General features: G+C 42.8%; 1 protein-coding gene across 10 annotated transcripts in view; it reads left to right on the forward strand.

Moving 5' to 3' along the window:
* Window positions 1–13,983, forward strand: part of LOC146962624 (ELKS/Rab6-interacting/CAST family member 1-like) — a 118,251-nt gene that overhangs the window by 60,803 nt on the left and 43,465 nt on the right. For all 10 annotated transcript variants that reach the window (XR_015035106.1, XR_015035105.1, XR_015035107.1 and 7 more), the window contains 2 exons: window positions 831–962; window positions 5,929–6,089. Coding sequence is in view for 7 of the 10 variants with exons in the window: in XM_085769581.1 (XP_085625707.1) it covers window positions 831–962; window positions 5,929–6,089 (293 nt within the window). In the remaining 3 variants the exon portion in view is untranslated. The remainder of the gene's footprint in view (window positions 1–830; window positions 963–5,928; window positions 6,090–13,983) is intronic.

Here is a 13,983-nt window from a genome sequence, read left to right on the forward strand (position 1 = left end):
AGCTTCATGTGTGATTTCCTGAGTCCTCGGAGGCAGATGGAGATCAGATTGTCTAATTTGTGAGTCTTTTTTTTGCAGCTTATTCCAGTTGCAGGGAGCAGCAGGGCTGGAATGAGGAGCGTTCAGGGTTTTGAGTCAGGGGACATGTAAAGCAAGATGTGACAGGGGAAGCGGCTGTTACGGGAAACTGAGAGCACACTCTGTCAGATACAGTGGATATCAGATGGAAGAGCTGCTGTATACGAGTTAGACAAATGCTTTTCTGGCAACTATTGTATACAACTCAAGTTAAATGTTTTTTTTCTCTGTCCCATGAGATAAAAAACAAAAATTAGAGATGCTTTAGTATCTAATCTAATTATTGATCACGATTGTTCGATGAAATATCAGAAAATAGTCAAAAACAGGTTGTTTTATCTAATCAACAGCACAAACGTGATCATTTTTTTTATCAATATAAAACATAACATTACTGTATCTAAGCACTTCAGAGGTTGGAACATGTTTTTGGCATTGTGCTGTTGGTCCGGACTGAATTATCGCAACAACTTGTGGATGGATTACCATAAAGATTTATACAGACATTCATGGTCTCGAGAGGATAGAGCTTACTGACTCTAGTGAACCCCATGAATTTCATGGTTGTGGGTGAAATGTCTCCATAACCTTCAGACCCTCATAATCCCCCTCCGGTCCAGTACTTTGTTTATGACTCAATAACCTACACTTTTTGTTTTTGTTGGCTTAATCCTTAAAACATTCTGGGCTAATCAACTCATAATCTCAACTCCCCACACTTAGACATCGCATACTTTCTCTTCTCTCCACAGGACTCCCTCCGTCAGAAGGAGGATCGCATCGAGGAGCTGGAGGAGGCGCTGAGGGAGAGCGTTCAGATCACAGCAGAGAGGGAGGTGGTGCTCGCCCAGGAGGAGCAAGCACGCACACAGTCTGAGAAACAGGTACTCCCCCTCTCCCCCTCTCTCTCCCTCTCTCTCTCATAAACACACAAACTTCATGTTTATGATCCCGATCTCCCCCCAAACAATTAATGTCTGAACCAAACCTCTCCTTATCTCAACCCCTATCAGTTATTAACCTGCACACAAACACGGAGCTGTCCTCACCTCTGAGGATTTCCTCCAGTTTCTGCCTTTGCGGGACAGTTAGAGCTACAAACATACAAGAAAACACACGCAGACAAACATCTCTGCGGCGACATAAAAACTCTTACTGCCATAGTTAAACACCGCTCTGCCAAAAGTGGCTAATGGCAGCGGCAACACGCATCGTGCCCCCGTGCCAGCTGAGCTCATTCAGGTGTGGCTCTGTACGTGTGTTTGCCCAGTCACTCCTCATTTGGGGGAGAGGTAAATACATCTCTATTTAAGGAACAGCTTGTGTTTTGTCCTCGGCGACCGGCAACACACAAACAGGCCGACCGCTCCAGTTTGTGATCTGTTTTATCTATATGCAGACAGTATTAATGCTCATACCAGGGCTAAAGGAGACTCAGAGGGGAAGGTTTTAGTGGATTCAACCTCAGACCAGTTGTGTGTGTGTGTGTGTCGTTCCCCTGGGCACCAGTGACTTAACAAGGCCGCAGAGATGGGAAATGTTCCTCAGAGCCTGGATAGGTTTTGACAAGTGGGAAAAAACAGCGTGGGCCGTGAGGATGAAAAGTGCTCTGAGAAAACACTGCCCGCTGTAGATGTTGGCACAACAGCTGGACTCCATTGTTATTACTGCCTCTAAATGTTGGACGTCCTCTCTGGCCTTTACTTAGTTAGCAGACAACCTCTGGACAGACACGTGATGTGAAGACAGGCATGCAAACAGATGTTTGACTTTTGAGGTATTTTCGCTGACACTCTCAAGTCTCCGGGTAAATGTTAGCGAGCTCCACAGCGGAATAAGTTCCAGACAGGCCGAACGTGAGCAAAGACAAACAAGAGGGATGAAGTGCATGAACGGGACGTGATGGACAGACGGAGACAGGCCGCTCTGCGTAAAAAGGTGAAACAAGCCTTACGAGACAGATTTAGCTTCTCCAGCTCCGTGTTCAAACAAACGCTTTATTAATCTCTCAAAGCTGCATTTCAAATTCTAGTCAAGCTCCTGAAGTTTCCAGAGATGCTAAGTAGCACAGGAAACACGATTAAAACGACGCTCTTGATAGGTCGGATTTTTTCTTTTGATGAGATGATGCAACTGAAAAGAAAGAGCATTTTGAATTTGAATAATGACAGGTTCAGGCAATCAGGGGAATATGCATGTTGTATATTATATTGTATGTAAAGAAAACATTTATTTTATTTTATTTTATTTTGTATATTTTTATTGTCTATTTCACGAAGAATTAACAGCTCAACATAAAGGGACTGTGCACGAAATACAAAACAGACATGGTAACAAGAAAAAAACAGACAAACATTTACGTTTTGCAGTTATGTAAAATGAAAAAGAAAAAGATTAGTACATTATGATGGGCTATGTGGCAAATATATACATATAGGTCCATTACATCTGGGGGCTTCTAAGAAAAGAGGGGAATTAAAAACATTTTTATTACTAAGAGGAAGAGTGGCCTAAGTCCTTAGCTGCAGTCGGGGCCTCTTTCAGAGCAAACAGGCCTGAGGCTCTTGAGTGTTCGCAACATTGAAGATTGAAACAAGTGAAGTTAAGATGAAAAAGTCACATCCAACATGTTTACGCCGAAGTTGATGCTGTGGTTTAATTTGTTTGGAGTCATTTATGCCAAGCTTTCGCATTGAGTTTGGCAGCGATTTATATTGAAACGGTTCAAAATGGGAGAAGTGGCAGCTTTAATTAGACAGAATAGAAGCCATTTAGGCCGGGACAGGGTGCTGGAGAGCGTCCTCGCCTTCAGACGCTTCACTGGAGGAGGAAGGAGCAGGAACGTCAGCGTGTGGTGAAGGAGCGGCGGTGGCAGCCAAACGCTCAGCGCGGTCCTCACCCAACATCAACAACACTAACTCAGCCTTTCAACACACACACACACACACACACATATATACACGTGTACACTCAGGCTGGATAGTAACACACAAGACAGCGTTCCACATACATACACATATTTCTCCAGACACACAAGCATGGCGGAAAGAAGTGCTAACTGCTATTTAAACAGTGCGCCGACGCAGCACAACATAGCATTCAGCCGGAGCCAGATGGACGCCACTTTGGTTTTCTAACTGGAAACGTGTCTCTATATACACAAGTAAATTGTAAATAAATATTTTTGTGTCCCTGTCTTAACAACTGCGTCACTGCAATTAACCTTTCACATAATGATTTATAAAATGATGACAGAAGGAGAGACAATTTCCTCCCTTAATGAGGACGGCCTGTTCAAAGGCACACACACTGCTTATTATAGCGCTGCTGGCACACACACTCACACACATGCAAATGCAGCCAAGCCAGGCACAAACACGTGCCATTACTAAATATTGGTAGACACACATAAACACACTGTTCATGTACAGCCATATATTGACAACCTCTGCACGTGTGTGTGTGGGTGTCACTGTGACTGTAACTGTGCAGTTCGTACGGTAAAAACGGTTGACCACAAGAAAATATGCTTAATCTATTCTGCTAGACGTGAGTCACAAGTGTATGGGTGACCACTGGACAAAGGTGTGTGTGTGTGTGTGTGTGTGTGTGTGAGAGAGACAGTGAAAAGTGAGTCAACAGTATGACACATGCCATCTGTCTCCTCAGAGACCAAACTAAAGACAGACGCTCTCGTCTCCAGCTTTCCGTCTTTTATTAACCAGACAATTTTAATTCTTGAACCCAGTGCACCTTCGTCTTTCTTCCTTTTCTTTCGCTTGAAATAAATGGTGAACTCACGCAAACACAAACACTGAGAAGACTGAAGGGGTTCCTGTCCTCCTGTCCTCCAACTCCCTCTTTTCCAGCTGGGCCTTGTCACTCCTCGCCTCTCCCTGCATCCCTCCATCCTTCAAGCCCTGCATCTCTGATGTCGGCCAAAGGCCTCTCCTCTCCTCTCCTCTCCTCTCCTCTCCTCTCCTCTCCTCTCCTCTCCTCTCCTCTCCTCTCCTCTCCTCTCCTCTCCTCTCCTCTCCTCCCTTACTCTCTCCTCCTCCTGTCTTGTCTGAATTGCATTTTTAACTCTGCCTGTGTTTCTGACTGCTCAGTACTACTTACTACGCTCTGTCTGCGCTTTCTTTTATCTGGTTCTCTTTCATGTTCTTAGCATTTGTGTCTCTTGCTTCCTCAGTCTTTCCCTTTTCTGCTGTGCAGTTTATTTTTTCACTTGAGCGCTTTTACAACTTTTCTCTTTCCTTCTCTCTCTTTTCCTCTGCTTTTCCTCCTTGTATGTTTGTGGCTTTAATCGTATCTCTCCCTGTCATGTCCCCTCCTCTTACCACCTTTACTTGTAACCTCTTTTCCTTCCTTCCACTGCTTTGATATTGTCCTCTTTCACTCGTTTATACTTTCTTATCCATCCTTCCCTCTCACCTCTTGTTCACCTTTTATCCTTCTTTGGTCTTTTCACTTTTCTATACTCCTTCTTTTCCCTTTTATTTTCTTTCATACTCTCACTTGCCCCTTATTTTCTATCCCTTTGTTCTCCCCCCTCGCTCTCTCCGTCCCCTTGCCTTTTTGCTCTTTTCTCCCATCTCTCTCTCTCTCTGTTCTTCCTGGATGCAGCTCTCTCACATTCCACTGCATGAGTTCACCACAGCCGGCTTTAGGTGGTCAAAGGTAACAATCAGTCATCACAGACCGCACTCACCTGCCTTTTACTACATGTCATTAGTCACTCACGTCTTCGCCATTCAGCGTTTTTTCACTTCACTGTGTCACATTTTGATTTTAGTGAACAGCAAGATATATAAAGTTAATGTAAATACAGTGTCTTTTGTTCTGTTTAGTGAACACACTGTACATTCCTCTGTACCAGCTGTGGCTTGGTCAAATCCACAAGATGGGGCAAGTTTATAATAGACACAGTGTGTGACGTCTCTATTATCTCCCACAACAACCTGAAGATCATGGCGGCGCTGCATCCAACAACCAGTTGGTTTGAGGAACAGAGCATAACTTTAATTGGCCACATGTGACATGAGGATTGATGAAAGCAGCCCTGACAGCATGGGGAAGCAGAAGTCTTGGAACAAGATTAAAGTGGAAAGAAACAGCAGAAATCCATCCATAGAATAAAGATCTTCCACCTTGCAGCTTCATTAGAGTCCTGGATTCACTCAATGGAGGTTTTGTTCACATGGCAAGACTTTTATTTTGTCTTTGTCCGCACTTTTCTCTTAACTGGAGCCGCTTTTCAGCTTCAGCTTCAGCTCGTCCTCAGGGTTTTTATATTCTATATTTAGGTGGAATTGAAATAAATGTTTTTGTTTTTCAGTTCTTACTTCTTTTTCTTTTGTGTTTGGTTTTGATGTTGCTTTTCTTCCTTTGTTCTGCAACACTTCAGAGACGGAGAGGTAGTACATATAGTATCCAGAGGGAGAGAGAGAGAGAGAGAGAGAAATATGTAGTGACCTGGACACTCTCAGACCTCACAGACATCAAACTGACACACTGATATACACCCAGAGAGAGAGAGGGACACATAAAGTGAAAGAGAGAGAGAAAAAGAAAACAAGGAGAAAAAACAACACGTTTGATGTTCTGCAGCATTTCATGTACAAAGAAATTATGAAAAACACAAACACACATACACATACACGCAGACATAAAGACCAACCATATCTATGTAAAGAAAAAAACAGTAAAAGCTGAAGGACAAAAAAGATTTAGACTGTGTGTGGGAAAATAATGTGGTACAATGTGTGTGTGTGTGTGTGTGTGTGTGTGTGTGTGTGTGTGTGTGTGTGTGTGTGTGTGTGTGTGTGTGTGTGTGTGTGTGTGTGTCAGGTGGAGGACCTGCTGGTTGCTATGGAGAAGGTGAAACAGGAACTGGAGGTGATGAAAGCCAAGCTGTCATCGACTCAGCTCTCACTGGCTGAGAAGGAAGGTCACCTGACCGCCCTGCGGGCCGAGAGGCGGAAGCACCTGGAGGAGGTCCTGGAGATGAAGTAAGAACACAACCCCCTCTGTTTTTATTGCTGTTATTTATGTTGATGTGTAAAACAAACTACACATTAACAACTGCTGGACACGTTTCAAGTTTCAAAATGGTTATAAAAGATTTTCTGCACAAGAACTCACAAAAAACAAAATATGAAACATTTTAGTTAAATCCATCCAGTGCCATAAGGTTCATATGCAAATATTTACTTTATTTATGTCACCATGACAGGTTGTAGCTGCCTCTTGGTAGATGCACAGTAACATTTTCCAGCTTGCGCTCGAAGTCATTTTCAAAACTCAGACTCAACCTTCAACACTCTCCCTGAAGTTAGCAGCTCTTGTTCTATCTCCAGTAGTTTCCCATGTTGCCTCAGTGTTCCCGGAAGGTGGGTCGCCGCCGGTCACACCGACGCGACTGCGATCCTCACCCGACACCTCATCGACTCCCCCTGTTCCTCTTCCTCCTCTCATCTCTTACCTCTCTTCTTTTATCTCCTCTCCCTCTTTCCCCCCGCACTCTAGAGTCATAGAAGTTAAGTAGTGTGTTAATGCAATAACCATGTCCCGCCGTCCGGCTCTTCATGTGATTGATTGATTACATACACAGACACTAGCGCACACTCATGTGCACGGTGTAACTCCGAGTACATTTTAATGTAATTTTAATAGATGGGTTTGCATTTTAAGTGCAGCTGAGAGGAGTCCAGCAGTGCAGTGATTCCATGTATTTTCTGCTGTTTTACATCCTAACTGGGACCTTCCAACGAGGTGTAATTTAGTAGAATGACGCTTTGGGCTGAAATAGAAGCCAAGGAGAAAGTCCATGTTAGCATGCCCTGCCTATTTAAGCACGCACTGGGACTATCTTTTATTGTGGCATCATGGGAAAGTGAGGGCATGCTCTGTGATTTAGGTTTCCTGCGCTCTGTCCTCAGCGCTTTTCTACCAACATTGCATTTCTTTATTTCTGAGAAAGAGAGACTCTCTGTGTGTGTGTGTGTGTGTGTGTGCTTGTGTGTCCGTCCAGCAGCATGTCCATTCACAGCCCAGGTGAGCAAGTTATTGGCCATTTTATCGCCATAGTAACGACCCATGTGATTGTTACAGGCATCAGCGCTTCAGAATGCGTGGCCTTGTTTTCATATGTGAATTTGCACGTGAGTGTGTGCATGCGCGCGCGTGTGTATGTTCAGATGTGCAAACACAAGATGATTGATTTATTGACGTCAAGACGTGTCGACCGCTCCTTTTATGACGATACTGGCTCCATGATGAATATTTATGTAACAGGCAAAGACGTGAATAGAAGTACACATTATCCCTTACTTCAGCTATATACACATAAAACCACCGACTGCACAAACACACAGAACAACACGCAAACACACACACATACACACATAGAGAAAAGAGACAGAGACCTTCTATACACATGCATGATTAGATTTATCAGTCTCCAGTGGGCAGTTCAGTCTGTGTTATCATTTAACTTCACTCTCCCACCAGCATCCTGTACTTGTGTGTGTTTGTGTGTGTGTGTGTGTGTGTGTGTGTGTGTGTGTGTGTGTGTGTATGTGCGTGTGTGAATCCATTGTGGTTACCATCAGTGTTAAGCCCCAGTCACCACTATGTCCAAACTGTGAGCTGTGGTATGACTGTGTGTTTCCATTGACAGATCACACCCACAGTACAGAGACCAAATGTTCACTCTGCTGATCGTCTCTGGTGTTTGTGTAGCTGACACACACACACACACACACACACACACACACACACACTGCAATGTGCTGTTATCTGACAAATATCTATGACATATGCTTTCAGAGTGTTATTGCAAATAGATTATCCGGCTTTTTTCCTCATCTCGTCTTATACACCATCAATTTAAGTGACAGGTGGTGGTTAATCAGATGATTCACATCATTTTCTTTTTTTTTAATACCTTCGATATAGGTCTATCAGGACTATTTGCCTTTTGAAACGGTCATAAAATCTCTGACCACAGCCCTGTTGCAGAGCTTGTTGATATTTTCCCTCTCTGTGCTCCAACAGTGTTTATATGCAGTAATTATTGATAGTTTTTTAGATATTACATTTTGTTGGCATGGTAATCTGCATTGACCAGCTGTTTTTCCTCCCCACTTGTTACCAGATCTACTATTTTCTACTGTTTCCACTTGTATCGTGTTTTTTTTCTGATTAAAAGTATCTCACTGGAAATTCCTCTAAATGCTCCTTTGAGTCGTCTGCAGGGGCTTGTGAAGAGTTGTCGCATTCACATGTGATTATTTGGCAACTCGCTGAAAAACTACAGCGCTTTCAAGCTTTGCCTCTGCATAATACATGATATTTTTCGGGCTGCAATAAGATATTCCTCTCACATATTTGGGATATTGTGTATTTTTTCCTGTCCGTTCCCCCTCATTGAAAAGTTTAGACGTTTCAGGTAGCTGCTAGTTGTCGCGCCGTGAGTAATGGATATGACGCCATTACTCATATTTTTCACAAGACGTTAGGGTTTGGTCAGCAAAATACGTCATTTGTGTCTGGCTTTTTCCCACATGTAAAACATGAGATGTTTGAGGTGGCTGTGTCCTGTGTGTCCATATATCTCACTGTAATGCACATGAAACTGTCTCTGCACACGCAGGCCGCCGTAACTCTTCGGGGTTTGATGTCTGATTTGCTGCCCAGTTTTACATCGGTGTTAGGTTTAATGTTACGGTAAGACATGATATATGATACGGCATGTTTCAGAGGTTTTCTGGGACAGACATTGAATATATTAACACACATGCACACACACTCGCTCCCATGCTGAAATATATTTCAAATACAGCTGGGAGAAAACACATACTCCAGATCTGTCTTGCTTTTTAGTCGTCTCTTATTTCCTCACTTTCCTGCTCTTATTGCCTCACACACACATATTGTACACACACTTTGTAATGCAGTTGTCAGAGAATCTATCTATCTTTATACTGTTGTTTTCACCAGCTAGTTGTACACGTCGTCTTCACTCCAACACTAAACCGACCGTCAGCTGCTCACGTGTGTTGAACTTGTTACTATCCTATAGGATGGAAGAATCAACACTCGTACGTATTAATAAGCACCTAAAACGTATAAAACCATATAGGCACACATGCACAAATATATTCATGCAGAACTATGCAAAGATACACACATCTGCCCTGCAGGGCTCCAACATGCGACTTTCCCACTGATAAATCATCTCCAGTGACCTTCACACATGCACACACACTCGTAAAGCACACAGACATATTTTCTTTGTGCTATACATTAAATATGCACATGCTCATTTTCTTCCCAGGCCTGTGTGTGTTGTCATGTGTTTGTACAGTTTAGGGGGATGCAGGTGTGTGTGTGTATGTGTGTGTGTGTGTTGCAGCTGGAAGAATGTGCTGACAGTGTCTCTGTAACAGCGGGGTGTCACGTCTGAAATCCCAATCTGGATGAATTAAGGCCTATTTTATCCGCCGCTGTTTGGCTTTACTGGCATTTAACACACATCTCCTCCTTCACTGTACCGCCCTGTCTGACTCACACACAGAAACACACGCACACACACACAGAGTTTTGTCTCTGGTTATGTGTGGGTATGTTTCTGAACAATTTAGTGGTGATACATTCAATATAGTGCAACAAGACCTGATTAATGTAAAATATACACAGTGAAGATTTTAATTGGCTTTTAAAGTATTTTTAGAGAAGATGAGACAAGACAAGAGTCTTCTGAACCTTATTTTGTAGGTCGTCGTTGTCGTCAAGACAAGTCGACTTTATTTACAAGTCACAACACCCTCTATTCTTAGATTCTTTGATTTGTATGGGGGAAGAATCCAAACAAAAACATTAATGGGAGCTTGTGCTAAAAGTACAATTTTAGATATTTTAAACCTTCTATTAATTTAGTGTTTTTTTTTTTTACTGTTATGGCAGTGGCTTAAAATGTCAACGCTTTCCTCGCAGAAAACACATCCTTTCAACATGAAAACACCCACGCTGCCAGCAAACGCACGCGTAAAATTAAATGTCACAACCACTGGTGATTGAATTTGTAGAGACTGTTCGTAAACAGGAAACTTGTCACGCAGCTTTGCCTGAGAGACTTTGTTCTCCGCCAAGAAGATCCATAAGACACAGAGTGTATTTGAGCAGAACTTATTTAAACTGGGATTCACAACTGCAGCTGCAGTTTTGATCATTTCACATGTCAAGTACATTGATTAGTTAAAGTAAATGGAAAATTATTGAAGACATTCAACTCAGTTCTTTCAATCACAACGTTATGTTTTCATGGAAAGACTTCCATAAGAAGTTGATGTGTTTTACTTGTCTCCGCACCCACATAGAAAGCCTGCGTGTGTTAAATGTAAAATGAGGTATGGCAATATTTTTTCCATTTTGTAATAGTCTTTTGATTATGTATAAATACCACCAGTAACAGTTTGGATATCAGGACAGGAGAAGGAGGAGAAGGAGTGGACCAGAGGGTGGTCAGAGGAGCGACGACGAGCAGGAAACGAGAGGGAAGAGACACAAACAGAGAAGACGAGTGCAGAGAGGACAAAACGAGCAGAAGAAAAGAGAGGAGAGAGGTCAGGGCAAGAGTTATAAATCTCTTTTTTGGGGGGGTGGGGAGACAGTAGGAGGATAATAAAATGAAAGAAAAGAAGCAGAAATGTTTTTTTGGCAGAGAGAAAAGGAGGGAAAGCAAAGAGCAGAAAGACAGCTGTCCAACAACAACTTACCGCAGCCAACAAAACTGCGTGATATCCCGAAGAAATGATATTACCTCCATCTCTGTCTCTCTCGCTCCTTCCGTTCATCCATCAATCTCTCTGACTAAAGCATATATTGAATTTATAACCACTTACATGATATCCTCCTCCTTTACATTCATCCAGCCTCCCTTTTTCCCCTCATGACCATAATTATTGACTAATTTACTGGTCGTTAACTGTGACCAGACAAAAATTATGCTTTTAACATTTTAAAATCAGAACTGATCTATTGCAAATGTTCCCAGATGTAAAACAGCGAGACTGATTTGTCTTTATTTGTGAGGTTGTTATGGAGACGGTCGCATTAATGATGTTTTAAAAGGCCGTGCATTACAAAAGAAAACACCGAAGCATCATGTTGAAACAGCCCTGCTGTACGGAAACTGATGCACTTGACAATTTTTTTGGCTACGCAAACGGTCACGGCTTCCAGCAACAGGCAGCAGAGTGAGTCACATCACTTTTGTTTGCTTTAGTAGGGGGGGAAAAAAACTGATATTGCAGTTGTTTTCTCTGTCTGTGGGAGGCTGCCTCAGGCACTAAGGAATAAGTGATAATCAGTTATTGGAGGGTGATTCACTGAGCACATTTTCTTTCTTTTTTTTTTGCTAAAACTCCCAAGAATCTATTTGGAGATTCTGGATCCGTGCATATCAAAATGAAGCTTTTAGAAGCGCTTTTATAGGGGGCGAAAAAATCCAAATATCAAATTAGTTGTCTTCAGTTGTGTGCGAATGGGGAACTCATGCTGTTTTTCCTCTTGTCTCGGTCTCACACATGCTGTGTCTGGAAGAATTTGGACGGTCTCGACTACAGGAAGTCTGTTTACGCACAAACACAATGTATTTTTGCGCCACATGTAAAAACTGGACTATAAAGTCTGCAGAATCACAGAGCCGCTGCGCCGTCTTCAGCCTCCCGCAGTTCAAGCCTTGGCTGATGCCTCAAGGTGAACTCTATAAATTCAATTTATTTCTCCTTTGCTGCTCTGCTCTTCTTTTTATCTCCCTCCCAGCCTCAAACCTCTCCCTGCACCCCTTCCGCCAAGCCCTCCCTTCATTCCTGACGTCCCTCCCTCGCTGCATCCCTTGCCTCTGACATTCTTCTCCTCCATCTCTCCCATCCTCCTCCTTTTTTCATCTCTCATTCCTTGCATCCTACCTTCCTTCCTTCCTTCCATTTTCCCTTTGCCTCTTTCCATCCATCTTCTCCATTCTGAGGCTACATCTGTCTGGAAACGTCATTATCGAATGATTTCTGTCTGGGCAGGCTGTATTTCTCTCTGTCTGTCCCTGTCTTCACTGTTTTCACTACATACTGAAACCAATCAATGATGTGTGTGCATGTGCGAGTGTATGTGTGTGTGTGTGTGTGTGTAGTCAGAAGATCCTATTTTCAACGGCTCTGTCAATTGGACGACAGCTCTGGTCTTTACAGCCGGAAAGCCATCGCTAACAATATGACTGCAAGTGTAGAAGACGCACGCACGCACACATGCTGGCACACACACCCACACACACAGCAGCTATCCCATCACTAACAATAGAAGTACACGTTGCCTTCAGAAATAAGACACACACACACACACACACACAGTCACTTACAAAACCAGACGAGACAGCATGACTTCATAGAAGCTTTCACCCCCAGAGGAATGTGTAGATATACACACACGCACGCACACATATGTATATATATATTTAGACAAATATATACCTACACACACACATGGATCATAATACACCCTCCCACACAAATGCATGTACACATGCATATGGCAGCACACTAAACAGAGACAAGTGCTTTGATCCCCTCAGACAGCAATGAGATTAATCCACACTGTGCCAAGGCAAGTGTGTGAGCGTGCCCTGTATTTGTTGTGTGTTGTGTGCATGACAGACATGTTGGGAGCTTAGTGTGACAAAAAGGGGCACGCGGTTCTGACACTTAGTCTTACAAGCTCAAATCAGGGCGCCTCGCTCTCCGTCTCCCTCTCTCCTCTCTTCAGTCTTCTGCACTTGCCTTTCTTGCCCTCTCTTCTCTCTGACTCTGGCTGCCTTCCTTTGTCCTCCTTTTGATTTTTTTTTTTTATGTCTCCCTTGTGAGAAACTGAGGGAGAGATTGGAATCAGGAAAATAGAAGCAATAAAAGATGTGCTGCAGTTAGAAGTTGTATTTAAATAACAGGGTTTTCTGAAAGTCTCAGAAGCCTTTGAGAAACCAGTGATCTTCAGCTGAATATGCAACAGAGAAAGTCTCATTTTATACTGCTGACTCTTTGTGTTGTAATGTCTATTGTTATTGTCCTTATTTTATGTGTAATCTGTACGTGTATTTCATAGCTCCCGCACCAATTAAGTAGACTGAATGGAGCTGAATAAAAAGAGAAAAAAAAGGGGAGTGGGGGATTTAAAACAAGCACAAGGAGACGAGATCAAGAGCAAAATGTTCAGAAAAGATGGAAGGCAACCAAAAACATCAGAACCAAGAGAAACAAGTGGAGAGAAAGAACAGATAAAGGAAAAAAGGATGCGGCAAAACCTAAACTCGCCTGTTTTCCTCAGCTGATTACAGGTTGTGCCTGCCAGGCCATCAAACAGATCATTAAACAGCAATTAAAGAGGGAGAGGGAGCGATGAAGAGGGAAAACATATCAAAAAGAAGAAAACAAAACATGCTTTTTTTTTTTTGAAAGCCTCTGATTGTACGTTACAAGAGCCAAACGATTACATTTCTATTCTGGACATAATAAAACTGTAGTAGACAGACAGGCAGAGCAGAACAGGACGGGCCAGTGACAGACTTGTGATTGGCTTGTTTAACGTAGCGGGGAGAAAGAGTGACACACCGAAGCAGCGAAAAACAGACAGAATTATAACCTGACATCTCTCACATCAGCAGCATGATAAATCAACGTACAACTTACAATGTACAGGTTCTGTTTTCATTTTAAGACTTTATTCTCCTAAATGGGAAAGTTGGCTCACTGTGAGGCTGTGAAGTCCGTGGATACAAGTGATACTGACTGAGGGAACTGAGCTCACAATTGTACGAGATAAATCAGATGAAACAATGGAAACAGAAACATTATT

The sequence above is a fragment of the Trachurus japonicus genome, chromosome 23 (assembly GCF_045865225.1).
Source record: "Trachurus japonicus isolate A0001 chromosome 23, Traja_1.0".
NCBI lineage: Eukaryota > Metazoa > Chordata > Actinopteri > Carangiformes > Carangidae > Trachurus > Trachurus japonicus.